This window comes from Columba livia, chromosome 24, assembly GCF_036013475.1.
Source record: "Columba livia isolate bColLiv1 breed racing homer chromosome 24, bColLiv1.pat.W.v2, whole genome shotgun sequence".
Classification (NCBI taxonomy): domain Eukaryota; kingdom Metazoa; phylum Chordata; class Aves; order Columbiformes; family Columbidae; genus Columba; species Columba livia.
In genome coordinates, this window is record NC_088625.1 from 2,864,598 (window position 1) to 2,878,622 (window position 14,025).

A 14,025-nucleotide genomic window follows, 5' to 3' on the forward strand; every position below is an offset into this window, starting at 1 on the left:
AGGTCTGTGGTTCCCTCCAGCCACTTCTGCTCTGCAAGATTACATTTATTTTCATCCTCTTAACTGAACTTTCTTTTAATGGCAGTAGGGGTGACAGCCCCCAAAATAGACTTCCTATGGAGTCTGGCCTGAGTGGCACTGTGTGCGCCGTGTCTCCCGATAACCCTTTTTCCCTGCTCTGGGCTTTTATCTGGCTGGTGACAAACAGCCCCCTCCGGACAGCAAGAGGAAATTCCACTCATTGTTCTCCTGCTGCTGGGCTCTGACTACGGTTCTCTATCTCCTGCTCGGGGCGGGCGCTTCCTGAAGTGACAGTCAGCAGGAAGGTTTCGCTCCCAGATTCCCAGTTAGGTCCCAGTATGATCCCCCTCTAAGCTTGGTAGCTCAGCCGTGTCAACTTTGGGTATGTCCCACTTTATTCTCTGCTCGTGCCGTAGCCAGTCTCAACTCTGTAACATCAAATCATGCAAAATAATGTGATTACCCTTATTGCGATCAGCCTAACTAGCTGTTGAGCTGGGTCTAGCTGTTAGAACAGACTGAACCTCAGGTGATCATCCTTGCGGTGCAATCAACTATCTTCTGTTTGAGTTGTGCCAGTGCTTAATGCTTTTGGATGTGGAATAGCACCTCTCACTTGTGCTGTAGAGCCGTAGGGAAAGAGGTTAGAAAACCTGTCATGAACGCACAGGCTTAAGATTTTAAGATGGTTTTGCAAGGCCGGTGCCTGGAAGTGCATTATTTGGGGACCCTTTAAACTGTGGGGGATGTACACCACCTCCTGGACAGGCACTGCAGTAGCATTTAATTATCACTACCATCTCAAAATAGCTTTACATAAAGAAAATAGGAATCTTTTTTGTCACCTCACTGCATAGCTGGGTTTGACACATTTCCTTTTGTTAATAAGGTGAAGAATATCCTTCTACTTAAGAGCATCTTGGTGCATCTCTCCTCCTGGGGTAAGGGATATAACTTGTAAGCCTTGAACACTGGCAGTACTGCTTTCTAGGAAGTTATACACAGGGCAACTGTACAGGAAGCCTAGAAAGGAAATGGAGCAGCAACTAAGGAAGGGCTGAGCAGCACAGCAGCCCTTCAGTTCAGACAAGCCTGGGACTCCCGAGACTTCATTCCACTTCTCTGCTCCCTCCTCTGTTTCTGTGGATGGTCACTAACCACTCGTGGTTTGGGGGTTTTTTTTGGTTTTTATGTGTATGTGCCATTCAAAGTGGAGGAGAATAAAACTGCCCTTCCAAGCTCTGATGCTGTGATGATTGAGACCGTAAAAATGTTTTTACAGTTGGCAATGCTATTTTGCAAGGTTGCAAAACCAGTATGCTTAAGGTATTGGGCAATATCTGCGAATTACCCTGAAGGTTTCAGCTGGCGGTTCTAGCATTGCGTAGTTCTAGCCATAGTGCAGCTGTTTTTAGTAATTCCGATGTATGACAAGAATAGAACTTTCTGTGCTGACCTTCCCATCTAGGATTGTGCAATGGTGTAACAGTGGTGCATTGAAGACAGGGAAGATGGAGACAGTTGAGAACTGGCTTTTAAAGTGCTTTAGTGACATAATGGTTTATAACATTGTTCTTTTTACAACACAAGTACGTTAAGTCCCATGTTACAAACGGCAAATCTGAGATACATACTGAAGTGATTTGTTCTGGCCCAACAGAGTCTGTGCTACACTGCGACAAAGACTGGAACGCTCTTGGTTTCCAGAGTTTTTCCATACTCACGTTATGTCCACTCGCAAAATAACTGTGTCTTGTCATCATTTGACCGGCTTAATTCTCTCCTCCTTTTAAAACTGGTCAGTCCGGCAGCTTTTAAAAAGGTGCTTTCAATTTACCGCAGTGTTCAAAATAGATGAACTGAGTTACATCACTAGGAAACTTCTTGTTCTGCTTGAAACTTAAACATCAAAAATCATATCTGGAAAAAGTTCACCACTGCTGAGCTACCAGTGAGCAGAAATGGTTTCCTGTAGGGATGCACATCTTGCTGTGGTGAGATGAACGGTTTGGGACCGAATCTGAAGCCCACTGTTGCTGGAAGGTTCTGTGCTGCAGTTTTGTTTTAACAAGACCTTCATGCTTCAAAGGAAAAGATAACCGGTGTTTGCATTGTGGATTTTGTTTGCGGGGTACCTCTAGAGCTGGGGATTTCCTCTCTTCTGCTGGGTGGGAAGCAGTCGATGTGTTCACCTTCCCACTGTGGCTTGCCCTTCTGGAGAGTTAGCTCAGATGTTTCCTAATTTCAGCTAGCCAGCTCTTGGGGAAGGGAGAGTATCTGAAGAGAGACAGGAATAAGCTGCAAAATTCCTCTTCTCCCATAGCGGGTCTCTGCTTTGCCTTGTTGCTTCACTTTTCATTTGACTATTTTTCCCTGAAAGGAATCAAAAGCTTTCAGAGGAGAGAAGTTGTATTTCACAGAGTTCTAGCTGAAGCACAATGGCACAAGCTTTGTCTTTTCTAGCTTCCTAAGCATGTGCCATTCCTTAATGCTCCATTTCTTCAGAGGCACCAGCTCCAAAGGAAGAAGGAATTGTTTCAAAATGTGTGCTCAGGTGTTCCGGAGCCAGAGAGTCTGCTTTCATAGAGGATTTTGGCAACCAGAAATGTGGATTTTTTTTTTTTTTTGAGGTTTGGGCTCCTAAATCCCTTAGGTTTCTTTAGCTTTGCCTTCTGTCTCCCCTTTTCATGTTCTCATTCCATTTAATGTGTCTTGAAGTTTCTCTCCATCTTTTCAGGCTTTTTAACAGACTTGTGTACCTCTGGGAACTTAAGTGAGTTGGACATTCCAACGTAGCAGCTTCATAAAATGTCCAATAGGTATAAAAATATAAACTCTATGAAATATGTATATATAGTAGTTAAATAGTGTTCTGGAGATCACTGGTGTTCTGTACCTTCTTGATTTGAGGCTTTTGAGAAGATGAACGATGTTTTAGAGTAAAACCAAACCTGTGTTTCTTTTTTCTTTTACTAAGTTGTTAATTCTCTCAAGATTGAATTCATTATGAAATAAAGATACAGTCTGTTGAATAGCTGGAACTACATTTTTGTGTCACTGGTTTCACCAGCTTCTGCCAAGACAAACCCGGGGTTGTCATAGCCTTTCTTCTCTTTGGCTTTAGCTTCTTTCTCAGTGTAGAGACAGAAGGCGCAGTGGGGAGTCTCCACGGCCACTGTCTTGCTGAAGTTCTGGAAGTCCACTCGGTATTTCCCTTCTTTGGTCTTGGACACAATGGGAGCAAAGCGATAACCCCAGAGCACCTCCTCTGGGATGTAGGATGTCCTCACTTGACAGGTAGCACTCGTGGCTTCAACAGTGCCATCCAAAAACACCACCAGTTCAAAATCTTGCTGCAGAATGGTTTCTGCGGCCATGTGGAAGAATGGGCTGTTCTTATCAATGATATGATAAATAGTTAATGGGGAAATGAAGAAGAGATTCTCATTGCCAGCGTCAACTATAAATTCGATGTTGACCTGGTCCAAAATGATTGTTTCTCCTTCTGGGGTGATGGTGGTCTTCAGGAGCTTTCCGTAGATGTGGCTCCCAATCAACAGGCTCTTCCTGAGGTTGGCCACCCGGATGAGGAGGCACAGCTTCCCACCACGTTTGCTGATGACAGCATTCTTGCTGAAGGTGATGGTCTTAGCCCGGTTTTTAGACCTTGAGATCTTGGCCAAGATGGCACCACACATGAAAGAATTGATGATGACCCCCAAGATAGACTGGAAGATGAGCAGGAAAATGGCAGTGGCACATTGTTCTGTGACGCACCTGAAGCCGTAGCCGATGGTCACCTGGGTCTCCAAGGAGAACAGGAAGGCTGAAGTCAGGCCGTTGATGTTGTCCACGCAGGGGGTGTGATTTATGGAAGGATTGAATTCTGGAAGATCTTGGTGTATGTACGCCACAACGTACCAGAGGAGCCCAAACAGAAACCAGCTGCCTAAGAACGCTGAAATGAAGATAGTCATTTTGTATCTCCACCTGAGATCCAGGATAGTTGTCCATATATCAATCAAAAAGACAAACCTTGGCTGTCCTACATTGCCAAACTCTATGTTACACCTTCCGTCTTTAGAGACGAGCCTCGCTCTTCGCCGGCTGCGTTCTCTGATGTGGCTGCTAAAGCGTTTCCTGAGGTAGTTGAACATTCCCTCTGCTGATTGTGTTCTGCGGAGTAAGAAATAATGAACATTATGGGTAATGCAGGTTTCATTTATGCCTGCAAGCGAGAAGTAAATCCTGAGGAAGTCTCAAGACACTTGTTTAGGAAAAAGTTATATAATTTGCATATTTTCCCCTCAACTGGTAGAGAAAAGCTCCAGTAGGTACATGAGAAAACTAACAGGTTCTTGCCTAAGGAGCATTCCAGCAAAAAAATAATCATTTTGGCTTGCTTGGTAAACTTTAAATCGGTCAACTGTTAATATTGTTCCCTGCTCAGCTGAGTAGGTGGAGGTGTAGAAAAGCAGGTAACTTTGTGGACATACATGGGGAAAAGTAGTGGGGACTGGCTACATTTTGAAGGGGTTTTCTGCCTTTTAGAAGACAAAGCAGGGCCTGTCCATGCACATGTGTGTCTATGTCAGCATTAGGAGAACAGTGAATTTAAGGAGAAATAAGAGTAGAAGCAAAAGGCATAATTAAGCCAGAAATAGGACTTTTAGGTGAAAATAAAAGAAAATATCAAATTTCAGCAGCAGGATAATTGGATGTTTACTCACCACAAAGGTAATGCTAAGACTAGAGGATCAGATTCTGAAATCTTCCATTTAAGCAAAGTACAGCTCTGCAACCCTGTTAATTTTGTCTGTTATAATTAGTCATGTTAACACTAGGATCATTGATGGATAAAATACTACAGATGTGTTCAGAGTGGAATTTGGATCAACCTACACTTGGAAAACCCCCCAGTCTTGGATTTATTCAGCTGTACAGGCATGGGGAGAGGGTGATCCACTGCAGTTAATGTTGTCTACTATATTCTTAGATTTAGGGCCTGATTTTGACCCAAAATTTAGGAATGTTCTTAGAAGAAATAATTGATTTCACAGTTGATCACCCTGCGAGCACAAAATGTGTTTCCTTGCCAGAGAGGATGTGTTTGATTAGTGCCCAGTGCTCACCCACCCTGAAAGCATCCCCTGTGTGCCTATTTAGCCTGTGTTAAATCATTCTCACATAGCCGAGTTGAACTGTGTGCTGTAATCAGATTTCTTGGGGGCAAAGTGCTTCAGCTTAAAAAGAACTGAAATAAATTAGGAATTTGAGGGGAAAATATTCTCGCTGGTGACTCACACAAAGTGTATCCTGAGTTTCCTGTGTCTCGAAGGACGTGGTGTCCCCAGCCATGCAGAGACCTGACTGCTTTAGGGACCTGCAGCTGCCATGGGTGATGTTCTCTTTAGAGGGACCTGGACTTGGAGAGTGCTGGGTCTGGTTCAGCCTTCACTGGAAACTTCTGGAAATTTGATTTGCTTCAGCTGGAGGAAAAATTCCCTCCTGTGTGAGCACACTGTGAGTATATGGCAAATTGTCTAGGGGAGATTAAATAAAGTGACTCATATAATACAGCACTTAAAGTCCTTTCGGTTTAAATCAGCAGAGGTAACCCAACTATGGCTTGGCTAATATTTACCGGAATATGTTTCCTGTTGGCCCCGGATTGACACGGAATCGCTGTCTGTCTGGCGTGTGAAATGGTGTTTTGAAATGGTGATTGGTGAAGTTGCTGCTGTCCCCAGGCATAATATGTTTCTAGAAGGCGCACTGCACTGCTTGTATTCTTAAACAATGAGGCATTGACCAATAAAACTACTTAATGAATAAAGATGGCACGTCAAGGTTACCTATGAAAACATGTAGATTCCGTTTCCCTGTTCCAGTCTCATATTTAGTAGAAGTTAGTAGTTAATATATACATTTCTACCTTTTCCTTTTTCTGCATTCCTGCCTGTAGGTAACAACAATTATTGCAGCTCCTGATTGCTACCCACCAGCTGGTGTTCCTCTGCTCATTCAGAAATGGAATTGAATGGTTCTCTTTGCTCTTATTTGCTTTCACTTGCTTTGTTCTGAAAAATTTTGAATGCTGGGGGATAATGACCAGGTACTTTAATTGTTCTTTGGGTGTTTGTACAATGCACTTTAATCTAGGGAAATAGCTTTAATCTCTGCCATGCGTGGCACTTGAGGACATCAGTGAGAGAGGAAGGGGAAGGTGTTTAATGTTTGAGAGGGGTCTGACAAGAACAAAGTTCCATCAGCTGCTATTTCACGGAATGTCTGACAGCCGCGGATCACACGTGTTTCTTCCCTCGCAGCGGTGGGTGTACGAGCAAAGCCGGCAGAACCGAATCATTAGTGGGAGACAGCACAAATGAAAAGCAGCTCGCTGAACCCACCGCTTTTGTTAGAAATACATCTTTGTTAGGGATTCAGATGAAGTTCTAAGCAGCTTAGGTAGAAGAAAGGGGGATACAGTGTTAAAAGATTATTTTTTTCAGTCCTGTTCTGGTCTTTTCAAAACTCAGATCTCCTTTCAGTCCTTTCTGTGCTGAACTTTCTCTGAACAAAATATGTGAAATATCCAATTCCTAATGCCTTATAATATCCTTTTTTTATGAGAAAAGCAAACTATGTCACTTAGTCTCATGGTGTATTATCTGCTGGCTGCTTTACTACTGAGACCTTTGGCAAGTAGAACTCATTTGCCCTCCACTGCCTGCCCTGGGTGGAGCAGGGATGTGCCTGTTGTGATGGGATGACAGTTGCTGCACCCTATCTCCCTGTCCTGATATCAAAACTATATCAGAATTAAGAAACCAAAGACACCTAGCCCTCTATTGAATCAACTGTAATTACAGCAATCTGATTTATAGCATCTATCACTCTGGGTATCCTGCCTCTGCTCTGCAGAGAACTGGGAGCTAAGCAGTCTTTACGATACAACAGACTTTCCCAACAGCACTATTTCTGTTTTCAGACAATTAGGTTTCCCCTGAAAATAGTAAATTTTCAATAGGAAATGGTTCTCCAGGAGAAAAGTCTTGTGTGTGATGTGGGGTTGTGGTTGCAAGAGAAAAAAAGTATGGATTTAACGCACCAACAGTGTTACGCTAGTTTTGTATTCAACTTTAAGGGAATCTTGACAACAAAACATTTTGCTTTTTGCCAGAATTTTCTAAAGGAGGAAGGCAGGTTTTGTCTAGTCACTTTTTCCCCTCTGTCTCCAGAAAAAGGTGTTAGAAAAGCAGATTGTAATAAGCTCTCAGCTGTGTGACTGGGAGCAGAATCCATCTGTAACCAAAGAGCTGTATTGCAGTTTGATGTGGGCTGGGGGGGCGATTCTGCATAAACTCCCACTGTAAAAGTCACGGGGAGAACGGACAAGAGTCATGTGAACCAATTCTGCACCTTCTCTCATCTTGTTGTTCTTTGCTGAAGTATTTAAGGGGTTGAATCATTAACTCGCTATATTTTTTTGTGCAGATTGGCAATGTCAAGTGTGGTGCGGCAAGAGGGTTCCTGCGGGAGCCCCGGAGGCGCAGAGGCAGCTGACTCGGGCATCAGCCAGAAAACAACCGTTCCCTGAGGCAAAACCACCTCTGACCAACACTGACCCTGTTCAGCACCTAATCTCGAGGTATCTCAGTGCTCGGCATTACCTTGTTGTATAAAACTTCCGTTCACGTACACACTTTCTTCCCAAAGTGTCAGGCAATTTAAACTGATAGTGGCTTTGTACCACCCTAAAAAGACCCAGCTGTGGGTGCGGGGAAGGCTGCGGACAGAAAACATTTAGCACTGTCGCAACAGCTTTCAGTGTGGTCGGAAAAAGGTTCTTTCTTACTCAATGCTCAAGAAAAACATGAAGTTGCTCACTCTACGCTGGATGATATTGCAGTAGGAGGAGTTCTTTTGAGTTCTGCCTCTGTGTTTTTAGGATGTAGGCTGTCCGTGGCTTGTTGGTGCTCTGACCAGAGGTTTGTCATTTGCGGTATGAGTTGCACACTGCAGCAGTGGCTTGTGGCTTCACCTGGAATGGCTAAGGATGGGCAGAGAAGAAATTTGGCTTCCCTGGTCTAGGAACAGGCAGTTGTTGAGCTGTAGTCCTGACTCTGTGGTCTCAGACTGTCCCCATTGCTAACTCATGTTCCCCGTCTGCGAAGGAAATAAGAATAATTCCACTACTTTGCATGCGACTGTGAGGCTATGTTAATGTTGATAACGGTTTTTCATGACGTAGAGTGTACATCCTGCCCTGCCCTGAGATGATCACTGAACACAGTTGTTGCTTATAAAGTATTTTGAGATATTTCAGGAGCAGTGGTGTTCTATAGATTCACATCTTTTCCATATAGAAGGCAGTTCTTTCACGCTTTATTCTATTGCTTTCTTAAGATAAAGAACAAAGTGAAGTAGCTCTCTCCTCGGATAGTTTCTCTCTCTGAACTTTGTGTAAAGTAGTTTTGTCTTTGCATGTCTCGGTTGCCAGGGATTAGAGGGATGCTACACCACAGCATAAGTTCTGTGCTGCTTATTACTTAGCACTTCTCATCCCGTTCCTTCAATAACTCGTACTCTCATAGGTGAATCCCACATATTTAGTTTATAGAGGTCTTTTCTACTGTTAGCTCTTTTGCTACTTTTCTGTCTGTTCACTGGTTCTCTGCTAGTTGCAGAGAAACCAACGATGAAACCCTAGAATTGTTAAAAATTTGAAAGACTACTTGCATTCCTGACCAGATGCACATTTCCTTGTACCTTTTGGGATGATATAGGCTCTCTTCTATAGGAGATCCTTTATGTATCCATCCATCTGATATGCTAAGCTTATATTGAATCACATCACCTGCTACCTGTTGATCTCCCATCTCCTTTTTCTGCTCACTGGTTCTGCAGGGATTGGTGTTCGCTGGCTGATGCTGTGTGTTTAATCAGTTGAGGTTCAGCAAGAAGAGTATCAGTCACCAGCAGTGATGTCCAACCAAGCTGTCAAGATGCCTCTTGTCCCATTACAGCCTCATCTCAATCACTTCCTTCCCTCAGCTTTTCTCGGCTGCCGCATCATGACCGATTTCCAGCTGAAGTCAGAGGTGTTAAATGCATTCGGTGCTCTTTCACACAAGGTCTGATGAAGCAAATTTTGTCTGAATGAGGCTGCTTGTGCCTAGTAGATCGGTTAAAATATTCCTGTGATTTATTACAACTGAATGTCATGAAAGCTAAACAGATTTGGGGAGCAAATCTTGAGGATGAAATCTCAGTAGGCAGCTATTTGCCTAATGTCCTACTATTTCTTTTTCCACATCTCCTGCAGGAAGCAAATAGCTTTTAGTTACATGAGTACCTGATTATTCCCTGAAATCCTAAAACTCAAAATTGCCACATTTTCCTGCTAATTTCTGCTTCCAGGGGTGTGCATGGTGCCCTTTGAAGGTATTGAGGAATGCCAGCTGCAAATCTAAAGGCAGGGACAGAGTCTGCCATCTCCACAGTGTTTCACCAGCAGAGCTTTCTCTATTCCAGTCCTTCAGTTACTCTGGTGTTTTAATTATTTCTGTAAGTGTAATTGACTTGCAAGACATTCTTGGCTTTCAGAATGCATTGAGTGGATTACTGACCCATCACACGGGTCACGGATGTGAAGAGACGTATGAACAAACTGGGTGCAAAATAGCTACTTTGCATTCTTAATAGCGAGTGAAGCCATTAATAACTTTCCCGCTTGCTGCACTCGGAGCCTGCACAGTTTTAGTTTGACATGCATATGGCTGAGTTCATCCTCAGTGTAATTTGAAATTCATTGGGCATGGACTTCATCTCCTTATGCTACTTTAGAAACCTCTCCTGTGTCGCAATGTGATATGCTAATTCTAGTGTTTATGGCTGACTTGAGATGTTACATTTGAAAAATCAAATCCAATTAAATCAACTTATTACCAAGGTCAGAGACCAATATTCAGCACATCCTCTTCCTTGCTGTTTTGCAGAAGAGAGTAAACTTAGTAAGCATATTGTGTCTCAACCCATAAACAAGATTTTTTGCCCTAAGAAGACTGCAGGACCTAGGAAACATAGTCAAGTTATAAAGTATTCCCTGGAGAGTTTAAATAGCTGAGCTCAGTTCCTGCCTTTCCCCATTTTTTACATGCTATGGGACAAGTGTTCCCCCCCTTGCGTCTTGTTTCTCCATCTACTCATAAGATGGAAGCAAAACCAGGGTGTTGTGTGGGTAAATTCACTTATTTCAAAAAGATCTGAGGCTTCTTGAGTGTGTTGTTGTGGACTGGCAAAGTACCAGCTTGCTGTAGGTAGAATTTTGATGGAGCTCAGGTGTTAGGAGACTGTAAATAAGAGATGCCCAATTGCTATTTTGGCAGAAACATCATCTAAGACAAAAAGCTTTTGTGTGCATAATATCTCGCTATTCTCAGCAAGGAATGAAATAGAAAGAAATACATTATGGCTTTTCAAAATGGATAAATATTAAACCAATTTGCAGGTATTTTTTGCAAATGAAAGTCTTAAGTTTAGATGTATTGAGTTTCCACACTGAGCAGGTCTTTGTTTTTAAACCACACTATCACCAAGTGCCCGGTGGCTCTTTCTGCCTCTTCTTGTTCAGCCTCTGATGCATTTTCTGCAGGAGGTCCTCACGTTCCAGAGCAAACTGGGTGAGAGGATTAGACATAACCTCCAAATTTTAGGTGAATAAAGTTAATCTGACATCCTTGCTTTACCTCTTGATATTAGCAAACATACACACACAGCGTGTCTGTTACAGTAGCTGTAACTGTGATGCAAGTGTCACTTGTTTTTCTCTTGGGGACAGAAATTCCAAGGGATTCAAGCAATATCTTGCTGTTTGTTACCTGTTCTGTGATTATTCGGTACACATTTCTCCCTACAGTACAGAACGCAGCCAAGATATTTTATTAAAGCATGAGCCAGCTTCAGTTACTTAGCATTTTTCATGGGATACTGCAGAGAAAGCACGTTTACATGTCAAAACCCTGCGTTGTGAAACAAATAAAACCGGCTTACCTCTGTGGGCACTCAGTACGGAGCGTGCAAGCTCATCGGCCACCCGCAGCCCCAACGTGCTCCCGTCACCTGCTCCGTGGAGAAGACTCGTGAAAACATTCAGGGTGGGCCAACAAAACAACCCTCTGAACCTGAACTATCAAGCTCCTTTTCTCCAGTAGGCGGGCTGAGCTACAGTCGTGTTTCGCAGACAAGAAATAGAGCCTCAGGTATATAGTGCTAGAGCATCTTTTGGTAAATGGTGCTACTGAGGGAATAGAAAACTGGCACTTCCATAGCAACTTGGTTAGGAAGGTAAATCTATATTTTGCTGTCAAAGTCCCCTCGTTCCCACTGTAGTCCGGAGGCTTAACGATGCACCTTGGTTAAGGGGAGCTGCTGATTGCGGCTGAAAGGCGGGAGTGGCTTTCTGGTGTGCGATGCTCCCAACTCCAAAGTGCTTTCACCATGACCACCCCCTTCAAGAACCACCCATTGACCACGGAATATCGCTGCTTACCAGCTATCGGGGTGAGTCCGCAGAACTGCCAAGAAACGTGAATTCCCAGAGCTGCTCTCTGTTACATTTCTTTTAGAAAACAGCCAGGGACAAACAGCAGGTCTGGATGGAGCTGCAAACCAGCACGAACCTCAGTGGAAGGAAACAAGGCACGAGCGCCTCTTTCCACCACCTATCTCGGTACCTCCCAGCCCCCCGGCCCCTTCACACCCAAATACAAATCCCTGATTAAGATTTAGTGCCCTTTGCCCTCCTTCCAAGTCCTCGTGTACCCCCTGCCAGCACGGCTTGACTGGTTTGAGGTTTGTGCAATGCCTGGACCGCCGCTCAGAATCCCCTGGACCCATTTTAGGTCTTAGCCGAAAGGATCAGGCCCTGGGCATTGCTGTATCTGCATTAAAACTGAGCTGCTCATCACTGCTCTGTGCATCTATAACGCTCGTTAACAGCTGGTGACCAAAACTTTTCTACGCTACACCTTCCTTTTTAACAGAATTTAAGAAAATAGTGGCAGTTATTAGATAAGCACCTATGGAAAAAGGCTGTGGTATGGGAAATAGGGGTCACCAGTACAGAAGGGACACCTCTTCTTTCCTAGTCATTCAAACCATTATTTTATTTTCCTAATTTAATTCTATAATGGAGATTTTCCCTTTCTTGTTCGGTAAGGTTGCGTCATGCAGAAAATTGGCTTAAGTAAAAACTCTTATGGTGTCTTTCATCAAACATTCTCAGAGAACATTACTAATAATTCATTAAAGGGGCACTGTCAGCTGGAGCACTTTTAATTACCATATTCTGACAAGTCAACCCTTAAGTGGTATGTCCTGATTTTTTAACACATATGCAGATTTTCCTTTTTTTCCCTGCTGAAGTTTATATGGGTTGAGGAAAGAGACTGACTGTGTGATTAGGGAAGTGAACCATGCACTACATGTTGTCAGGCTCCCAATGGAAAATCATTTAAGGCTGGTTACTCTTTTTTTAACAGTAATTTTGAGAAACTCGTTATTGTAGCCTCTGAACATCTCAGTGCATCTGGATGTAGGGAACTTCTATGTGCCTGTTGCTGCTGTGAAACTGAACCGTGTTGAATTAAGGTATAACTGTGACAACGGCTAACTGCCAGGGTTAGCAGAGAACTACCAAGAGGGTTGCCCAAGGAAAAACCAGTGAATAAGCAGACTAGAACCCAAACCTGTTCCACAAAGAAAGGACTTTCTGCTTCCCTTACTGCAGTCATCAGGTGGCAATTTTGTGCAAGGAAACCGAAAGGACAGTCTATGTGGAAATATTGTGGATTTTCTCAAGAAAATGATATAGCACTGAGCCTCTTACCTTGTGTCCAAAGCAGTGAAGGTGCCTGCAGGAGGGAGGTGGGATAGAAAGCTGCCCGTGTCACCTAGACCATGCCAATTCCACAGGATGTGGGTCCGAGAGCTTCTGTCTCACAGGAGAGCCCAGGGCCCTCTTTGGCTTTTATGTGTGGCTGTGTCAGCTCAGACTGGTTGCCAGCTCATCTATATGCAATGGCTCATTAGCATCGTGGCTCGGTTTATATATTGGACATGAAAGGCAGAGGAATGGCTGCTGGATGGAGAAAAAACGCAGCAGAAGCGTTGATGTGCCCAAAATTTTTTGGTTTGGGCTGTATTAGACCTGCGTGCCCTTGCCCAAACTCCTGCTTGAACTTTCCTTGCTAGATTTGAGCTGAAACCCAGAGCTCGTGCATCAGCAGGATGCCGGAGCAGTTTATATCCCTATTTTTTGGAGGCCTACTGTCAAAAAATGAGTCATACCCTCCACGTTGTCATCCTCAGATTGGAAGCTGATCTTCCCTTGGTTATATAGCAATAAGAACCCCCCAAAAAAGACATTTATGGAATTAAGCTCTGCTATTAGCCATCCTATTGTTTTAATAGCTCTGTCATTAATAATACGGTTGACAAGCAGCACTATTCATCTCCAAAGCATGTTAATCCATCTGTGACACCTCCCAACATTCCTACAAGGCAGGTGTGCTGTGATGATACCAGCACATACATAGAATTTGCAGCACCAGGAGCCTACGATGGAATCACCCCAGATGCTTTACCAGGAGCTAAGTAATTGATGTAGTATACTCCAATCTGGTTATTTGTATACTGGATCTAGTATCTGCAGGCATCCTGTCGTTTTTACCTATTGGCAGTTCATGATGGCACATATCAATGTTCTTGCATCGCACAACATACCGCAGATCGTTAACGTAATTATTCAAAGCAACCAAGCTAGTTCTCCCGCAATGAAACTCATTGGGATTTTTTCCCCGCTATCTTGAAAGAACATAGTTGAGCCCTTAAAGGGATTTACTTCTGTTAAATTTTATCCTCAAAACTGAGAAATTAAAAGCGAATGGGCTTTCTTCCATTTTTTTCTCTGAGACGTGTCAAAAGATGATTATAAAAGAA

General features: G+C 43.5%; 2 protein-coding genes across 5 annotated transcripts in view; one reads left to right on the plus strand and one right to left on the minus strand.

The window, feature by feature from the left end:
- Positions 1-14,025, plus strand: part of KCNJ5 (potassium inwardly rectifying channel subfamily J member 5) — a 60,896-nt gene that overhangs the window by 5,908 nt on the left and 40,963 nt on the right. For both annotated transcript variants that reach the window (XM_021295951.2, XM_021295949.2), the window contains exon 3: positions 7,519-7,672. The gene's annotated coding sequence lies outside the window, so the exon portion shown is untranslated. The remainder of the gene's footprint in view (positions 1-7,518; positions 7,673-14,025) is intronic.
- Positions 1,465-13,049, minus strand: KCNJ1 (potassium inwardly rectifying channel subfamily J member 1). 3 transcript variants are annotated; one of them, XM_021295953.2, is made up of 4 exons: positions 12,914-13,049; positions 11,576-11,687; positions 11,077-11,145; positions 1,465-4,197 (listed from the first exon to the last, which is right to left on the minus strand). In XM_021295953.2, the coding sequence occupies exon 4, from the start codon at positions 4,176-4,178 to the stop codon at positions 3,063-3,065; it is 1,116 nt and encodes a 371-aa protein (XP_021151628.1). In that variant the 5' UTR covers positions 4,179-4,197; positions 11,077-11,145; positions 11,576-11,687; positions 12,914-13,049; the 3' UTR covers positions 1,465-3,062. The 3 variants fall into 3 exon arrangements, with proteins under 3 accessions (XP_021151628.1, XP_064896444.1, XP_021151629.1); XM_065040372.1 differs by having other exon boundaries at positions 11,077-11,148; XM_021295954.2 differs by lacking the exon at positions 11,576-11,687 and having other exon boundaries at positions 12,914-13,032.